The sequence below is a fragment of the Vollenhovia emeryi genome, unplaced genomic scaffold (genome assembly GCF_000949405.1).
Source record: "Vollenhovia emeryi isolate VEMERY1.0 unplaced genomic scaffold, V.emery_V1.0 DF939174.1, whole genome shotgun sequence".
Lineage (NCBI taxonomy): Eukaryota > Metazoa > Arthropoda > Insecta > Hymenoptera > Formicidae > Vollenhovia > Vollenhovia emeryi.
In genome coordinates, this window is record NW_011967192.1 from 398,209 (window position 1) to 406,158 (window position 7,950).

General features: G+C 44.2%; 2 protein-coding genes across 6 annotated transcripts in view; one reads left to right on the forward strand and one right to left on the reverse strand.

Moving 5' to 3' along the window:
* Positions 1 to 1,578: 1,578 nt before the first annotated feature.
* LOC105563567 (WD repeat-containing protein WRAP73-like) overlaps positions 1,579 to 7,950 on the reverse strand; it is a 10,979-nt gene continuing 4,607 nt past the window's right edge. For 2 of the 5 annotated variants that reach the window (XM_012015249.1, XM_012015247.1), the window contains 7 exons: positions 7,706 to 7,942; positions 7,434 to 7,616; positions 7,157 to 7,336; positions 3,216 to 3,482; positions 2,890 to 3,046; positions 2,570 to 2,779; positions 1,581 to 2,506 (listed from right to left, as the gene is read on the reverse strand). In XM_012015249.1, coding sequence (XP_011870639.1) covers positions 2,301 to 2,506; positions 2,570 to 2,779; positions 2,890 to 3,046; positions 3,216 to 3,482; positions 7,157 to 7,336; positions 7,434 to 7,616; positions 7,706 to 7,942 — 1,440 coding nt within the window. In that variant the 3' untranslated portion in view covers positions 1,581 to 2,300. Of the gene's footprint in view, positions 2,507 to 2,569; positions 2,780 to 2,889; positions 3,047 to 3,215; positions 3,483 to 7,156; positions 7,337 to 7,433; positions 7,617 to 7,705; positions 7,943 to 7,950 lie in introns of all 5 variants that reach the window. The other 3 variants (XM_012015251.1, XM_012015250.1, XM_012015246.1) reach the window with 2 other exon arrangements.
* LOC105563566 (probable elongator complex protein 2) lies at positions 3,793 to 6,532 on the forward strand. The gene is made up of 2 exons (XM_012015245.1): positions 3,793 to 5,188; positions 5,292 to 6,532. The coding sequence occupies exons 1-2, from the start codon at positions 4,011 to 4,013 to the stop codon at positions 6,421 to 6,423; spliced, it is 2,310 nt and encodes a 769-aa protein (XP_011870635.1). The 5' UTR covers positions 3,793 to 4,010; the 3' UTR covers positions 6,424 to 6,532.

The following is a 7,950-nucleotide window of genomic DNA, read 5'->3' on the forward strand; positions in this document are numbered from 1 at the left end:
CCTGGCCCTCCGTCGCCTTTACGGCTTCTTCGCGGCGACTTCAACGCGTGTACACGCGTGTTAATACTCGTAATTTCGGGGATCGCGCAGGGAACGACTCGAGACCCCACGCTCCACTCGGTTAATTATCCGTTAGAGAGAATGGTATAATTAGACGCGATGGAAAAGCGACGGGTTTAATCGCAAACCAGCCGCACGCTCTTACGATTATGTACACGCGATAATCGGCGGCGAGGCCGATGGCACTTCGGTCGGCTCGATCGACGGATTTTACGCGTGGGTCGAACAATTATCTTTCGATTTACCACTCGAAACTGTAAAATTCGTCCTGCAACAGTTTGCAGTTCGATAAATGTTGTATATTGAATAAGCGCTTCCGTTTTTCACACGGAGAGAATTTTCGTTTAAAATTTACCCTGAAAATCGTGGGACAACATAAAATTTTGAAGAATTTTATGAGTTTTCTGAAATTTTACCACACAATTTACTAGTAAAATGTATAAGTAAAATGCCCTATTATGAGATAGAATCCTAATATGGGATAGCGGGGTTTCTGTTAAATAGGAATTTTCAGTTGATTCCATCACGAATTGATTGCCCTTGGAGCGAAATCTGTTGAGTGGAGAATTCATTGTTAGATCGTGTAATCGTTGCGAAAAAAGATTGTGATTGAATTTGGGTGTTGAAAGCCTGCTATCTCATATTAGAAACCTATCTCATAATAGAGGACTTTCCTCTATAATTACTGGTAAAATTTCAAAAACTTTCATAGAGTTCTTCAAAATGCCATGTTGTCCCACGATTACATGAGTTTCAGGGTAACTTTTAAGAGAAAATTCTCTCCGTGTATAAATGAGGGAAAAATCTCCCGTTTTCGCCACAGTGGATACACACTTTCATCTTGTCGTCGCTCACGACAACGTAAGACGAATATCTTCTCGATCTTTTTGGTTATTACCGTGAAAGAAAGGATAGACGTTCTCGCGCAGTGGTCGTCTTTTTATTGATAAAATAAAAGATAACGCCCGTACCGGTTATAGACACATCTCGGGCGACTTCGCCTTCGAGAGAGGCGACGCTGAAAAATATGTTTTCTCCATGCGCGGGTGGGGAATTGCTTGTCAGTACATAAAGCGCATAATCATGCTCGCTTAGAATCTTTTGATCCTCCCCGTGTATAATGTATCGTAAATGGACGGCCGCGTCACCATTCGCGGATACTCGCTTTCTCCGACAGTAAAGTAGACGCCACTCCATTTCCGTTGTGCTCCCCGCGCTCAGAGATTGATGGAGTAAATCGTTCGAAGTGTGCTTTCTGGTATCAATTTTGCGAAACTACACGGGGAGAATTTTCTCTTAAAATTTATCCTGAAAATCATGTCAATCGCGGCATTTCGAAGAATTTTATTGTGAGTTTTCAGAAAATTTATCATACATTTTACTAGTAAAATCTAAAAAAATTCTTCGAAATACCGTGCTGTCCCACGATGATTTTCAGGATAATTTTAAGAGAAATTCTCTCCGTATATAAGTTGTTTGGATGAATTAATTTTCCACACCACCGAATCTCTTCGATTTGTAAAACATAAAGATTGCGAAAAAGTTCATAATTCATATAATTTTATACATGATAAGAGGCAACTGCATACAGAGCAATAACACAAAATTTTCTCCCTTTAATTTCCGCAAAATAAAATTAAAAAGAGAAGGTATTCCATGCATGTTAATGAAATGCATAGAGTAAAATGTATAAATTGGCATAAATTATAATTATTACCATAGTTATTAATAGTTAAATGTATGAGTTTACATCAGTTTGTAACTTTTCATTTTATGATATTAATGAAAAATTGGCAATGACCACAGAATATGTGATGTACCGCTTAGTGCTACGTTCCTGAATAGAGAAAACTGCTACTATCTATTTCTCACGCAACATCTTGACGATGGATGATCTATATACGTTGTAACGACTATGTTCGATGTCTATCCATAAATATTAATCTTTAATCAGATCACAGAGCGGAGATATGCAATATAAATTGCAGATTTTTATATTTTAAGATACAAAATATTTGTAAATCTTATTGTCAGATATGTATACATATAATAAGTATTACAGAATATCTTTTTTTACAGCATAAATTACTTAAGTATGGCCAAGATAAAAATATACAAAATTGATATATTATTTCAAAAATATTCCGCCATAGACTCGATAATACTTTAACATATTATTAATGTACTATTATTTATATTAGGCAAAAATATATCACGGGTTATAATCCAACTATTATTTATTAAGTTGTATTTGTGATTTCATAAATGATCGCTTTATTATAGCCGCACAATGCAACTTTTTCTCCCGAAGGATGCCAATACGCGTCTACAACCGACATATTTTTAGACATTGGCACAGGGCTCGCGCCTTTGCGGGTCCACTCGTACACGCGTGTACACTCGGAGAGCACGAACAATCGTGGATGAACGGGACTCCATTTGATAGCTGAAGATGAAATTACTGGGCATTAACATTTAAAGAGAGTCGATCGAATTTTCGATGATGTACCTGTAATGGAATTTTCAAGCAGCAAATAGTCCAGATAGTCCGTACAGATGTCCCATATCCACAACGTGGTAGGATAAAGCTCGTGTTTCAGAGCCAAATATTGTCCGCATGTGCTAAATTCAAACAGTTTGATCCTCGCCACCGAGAAATTGTCGTTATTGTCCTTCTGTCCAATCGTAATGCATATGGGCCGTTCATGCATCTCGCGTACTGAAATAAAAATAAAAAATTTAGCGCCCGAGATGTCTGTATTGAGAATATTATTAGAAAGTTTTTGCAATACGTGACAAACTTGAACTCGACATATATCGTTCACTTACAAACGCGTTCCTCGCAGGACGCGAAGCGTTTGTTCGAGACTTTCTCCGAATCGGCGCACTCCTTGTATACTTTCGTTAAGTAATTACATTCCCTGATTACCGGATCCAGATATAACTTTGACAACGGTTGCCACGTGACGTAATTAAGAAGGACGACCTGGAACATGGGTTTATAAACGGGTCGTAAATATGCGCAACGAAAGCGGAACAACCCAGATAGCATAGCACAAAGGTGAACAAGAGGGATAAACCACTGTCAAATAATATTAATAACAAAATATATTAAAATTATAAAATATATATGAATTAATAATAAAAATAATGACCACTTCGTTGAATCCGATTACAGCCAACAACTGCCCGCTGGAGATCCACTCGACATTTTCAATTCCTCTCAGTTCCTTCCCGTGGTTGGACACCTCGGACGGCTGTGCTGCTTCCAGCGGGGCAAACGCCGCCACGTGTTTCTCCAGCGCGGTGGAATAAACGACCAGCTTAGGTTCGGCGGCAGAGGAGCACCATATGCACAACAATTCATCGTTCGGCGACCAGCGAATCCCGTCGATGCCGCGTAGACGATCGCAGATCAGTTTCTGAAACAATTCGTCGATTCGTTATTTCGCGCCTCGAAGCAGGTGTAGCTTGCGCACTATCTGTTCTCTTTAGCTGAACCGGCTGCACTGATATCAGAGTTTCATCTTCTTTCCTCTACATTCGAAGAAGAAAGATATACTCTCAACTTCTTGCACTATTCATCTTTCTTCCTTTTTCCTGTACGTTGGAAAGAAGAGAAGAAATCTGTTGTTTATAGCTGAACTGACTGCACCAATGCCGTTAGTTCAGCTATAAAGAACAGACCTAACCTCATTTCTCGCCTGCCATTAACTAAAGTGTTTCGAGCACGCTAACCCAAGTCACGGCTGCGGTAAGTTGTATTTTCCGCGCTTAAAACGCGAGAGTCGTGTGCGGAGCGAGAGGGGAGGGAAAGTACAAAAGTCCCAACTGCAGAGAGCAGACATCGGGGTGCATCCTCGTTGCGCACACGTGTTGAAAGATGGTCGCCGCCGTGTGGTGACCGCGCGAATACTCGAAGAGCTCTCGCGAGACAATATCCCAGCGACATGACGTCGTGCTGTTACACCGCCTGCTCGTGCAACCGCGTCCCTCACTGCGCCGACTGGGGCACCAATGGATTGCTGTGCTTCGGGACGCGAAACGCGGTCGCCGTGTACGAGCCACGCGCGCACATCGGCCGCGTGACGCACACGCTGCACCGGCATCGCGACCACGTAAACACAGTGCACTGGATCAAGCCGGGCGACGGCGCGCCGGAGACGGAGCTGCTGTCCGGCTCCGTGGACGGTACCGCCGTCATCTGGAGCGGAGACGGCGAGAACGGGTTCCGCTGCACCTCGGTGTTGAACGTGGGGAGCAAGGTTGCCTTCGCCGATTCCCTCTGGTTGTCCGCCGCGTCGGCGAGGCTGCTGATATGCGCGGGCTCGATCAGCGGCGCCGTGCAACTGTGGCTGAGAGAGGGAGACATGGACGCCAAGCACGTTCAGACTATAGATTTCGGAAGGAAGTTACCGCTGCACTGCCGTCTGACGCGTCTGCCGAACAGCACGTGTCCCCTTCTGGCCGTAGCGTTAGAGGACGCCTCTACTTTGCTGTATACCGCGAGACTCGACGCGGGATCCCAAGTGGAGCCACTTTTCGTGCAGGTCCAGCGTTTAGTCGGGCACGAGGACTGGGTGGTGTGCATGGACTTTGCACAGGACGGCGACGACAATCTCTTCCTCGCGACGGGCTCGAAGGACAGCATGATTCGATTGTGGAGGATCAGCGAGACCGTCGAGGAGTCGTCGAGCGACGAGCTTCAACTGGAGAGGGATTATTTTACAGCGGGCGACAGGCAGTACAACGTCACTCTGGAGTCCGTGCTCCGCGGACACGAAGACTGGGTTTACGGTGTGCACTGGCAGCCTGTGAAAACGGACGACTGCGAAACGATGAGACTGCTGTCCTCCTCGATCGACAAAACTATGATCGTGTGGGAGCCAGCCGAGATCATGAACGGAATGTGGACGGAGGCGGTGCGTGTCGGAGTAGTCGGCGGTAATTCCATGGGCTTCTACGGCTGCAAGTTCGGCCCGGACGGACTACACATATTGGCGCATGGTTACCAGGGCTCCTTCCACATCTGGAAATATTCTCAGGATGTGACTCGGTGGCTTCCACGTCCTGCACCCGGCGGCCACTTCTCTCAAGTGGTCGACTTGTGCTGGGAACCGAAAGGAAGGTCCGTATATAAGTTTCATTCGCGTGTACAATGATTTTCTGTAGGCTTCCGTAGACTAAATGCCTTGTGAATTTTATTGTTTAATTATGACGATACCTTGCAGATTTCTCATCACAGCCAGTGCCGACCAAACCACAAGAATTCATGCGCCGTGGAAAGGGGACGATCTCGAGGAACTGTGGCACGAGATCGCGCGTCCTCAGATACACGGATACGACATGACCTGTTTGGCTATTCTGGCGCCCCACACGTACGTTTCCGGGGCGGATGAGAAGGTGGTGCGCATTTTCACGGCCACGTCTGCGTTTAGGAACCAATTGAAGTCGCTGACGAATGTCGAGGATTTCGAGTCCGTCAAGGCCCGCAGTGCCGCTGTACCCTCTCTCGGATTAACGAACAAAGCGATGTATGAAGAAAACGATGAGAATTCACCGACGGGATACGCGTACGAGCCACCCACGGAGGAGGCTCTGATGCAAAATACCCTTTGGCCGGAAACGAATAAGCTTTACGGACATGGCTACGAGATATTCTGTATGGCAGCGAGGCACGACGGAAAATTGCTGGCTACCGCGTGCAAGTCGACCACTCAGGAACACTCTGCGATCTTGTTATGGGCCACCGACACCTGGACACAAGTTCAACAATTGGTCTACCATCAGTTGACCGTGACGCAGATGGCGTTCTCGCCAGACGACAGGTACTTGCTGTCTGTGTCGAGAGACAGGAGGTGGTCGTTGTTCAAAACCACGGACGGAGTTTACGAGTTAGTCGCAGCCAGCTTGAAGCAAAACAATCCGCACTCGCGGATCATCTGGTGCTGCGCTTGGACGCAGAACTCGGGTTACTTCGCGACTGGATCCAGAGACGGGAAGATCGCCATTTGGCCCATAAGCACGATAGAAAATAATATCGCGCCGCTACTGATCGTAGACACGCAAAACCAGTCGGTTACAGCGTTATGCTTTACGTCAAGCTACACGAAAGAAGGATCCTATCTTCTGGCTATCGGATACGAGACAGGGTGCATAGAAATACGAAAAGTCAACCTAGAATCAAAGGAGAGTACGCAGTTGAAACTGCTAGATACCTCCCAGGCTCATCATTTAACTGTGAGAAGACTCATGTTTCGGCCTAGCAATCACTCACAAGACTATCTGCAATTAGCGAGTTGCAGTTCTGATCATTCTGTTAAGATACACAATATAGAACTATCATTGTTGTCTGTATCGTGAGAATTTTTATGAGAATCGTACATCTCTACCTGGTTTTTCGTATGACACTGTATGAAAAAAATTTTGTACAAAATATAAATTAATCTAAAAATATATAATTAACAAGTGATTGCACTTTCGAAAAGTAAAAATAAAAGGATTTAGGCTGTGAGAGTCAAAGGTGGTTATTAGTGCGTGTCAATCTAATATAATTGTTCATTAATCAAGAATTGTATTTGATCAATTACATTGGATTGACACGCACTAATAATCGCGTTTGACTCTCAGCCTAAATCCTTTTATTTTTACTATAAATTAATCTAATTTGTAAGAAAACAATAATCTTGGCCTCAACAGCCTTGGCCAAAAGTATTTGCCACCCCTTCAGTTCTTAGAAATTTAACTTCTATTCTAATCAACTATTTTGCATATTGTTACGTAACTGAACCTAAACGAAGCATCATAAACATGCAAGGACAAGTCTCGAAACGTTTATAGTAGTAAACTTGAATTTTGCTTGTATTCAGTTTACTGCGGCTGCTTCAAGTGTGCACATTGCTCAATAATCTCCAACTCACAGTGACTTTAAAGAATATTATTTTGCTATAAAAAGGCCAAAAATTTGCGAATTTAATTTAGCTAAACGTTTGAAATACTTTTTGAGAAAGAAAAATAAAACAAATTTGAAGTCACTGAGGTTTCACATAGATGGCAAATATGTTTAACCAAGGCTGTATGTATCGGCGGCACTTACTCTGCTTATTTTCCAGTTCTCGGTTTTGTAAATTTCCACTGTGTCTTGGCCTTCTTCCGTGACTATCGCTGCCAATCTCTTACCGTCGGGACTAAAGTGTACCTTGTCAAAGGAAGAGGATTTTACATTCTGTATATACGACACCGTCTGTTCTTCCAGATTCCAAACGGATACTTGAATCTACAAATATCTTTTGTTTTACACCAGCACGAATGGGTCAATTTTTCATCCCTCTTTTTATGGTAAAGTGCAAACGTCATGACAAATATACACTCACGTTAAAATCTGCTATTGTAAAAATGTGCCTGCTGTCTGGAGCCCAGCTAACGCTCTGCAGGCCTGCACTGCCCTCGGTAAGTTTGCATTTCCACTGTGGACAGCGTATCGAGTATACCTGAACGATAGCTCTTTTGATATTCGCGCAAACAATGTACTCGCTGTTTAAGGACCATTCCATATACTGTAATGTAAAAATGTATGGATTATTACGTATGCATTAATAGAAGTGACAGTGGCGGAGGTTTATCCTTCATGCCGATACAGACTAACCTGTATCACGTCCCCGAATACGAACGACTGGCGGGTGTCGAGAGTCGCTGCGTCCTTGACGAGCAGATTCGTTTGAAACGCCACTGCCAGATACGCTCCATTTCTCGAAAAGTGACACAAACTGTTGCTCACGCGAAAAACCGTGCCTTCATCGGCGTTGGCGGCCATTGCGAGGTATTTGAAAACTGCGGTTTCCTTGGCAACTCGGTCAGTATCGCCAATCGAAAAGTCCGTGACCTATAGCA

What these genes read in the sequence shown, in the direction of transcription:
- LOC105563566 (XM_012015245.1), top strand. Translation starts at nt 4,011, where the DNA reads ATGACGTCGTGCTGTTACACCGCCTGCTCGTGCAACCGCGTCCCTCAC. An exon ending in TGCTGGGAACCGAAAGGAAG is followed by an intron (nt 5,189 to 5,291) that starts GTCCGTATATAA and finishes GATACCTTGCAG; the next exon opens with ATTTCTCATCACAGCCAGTG.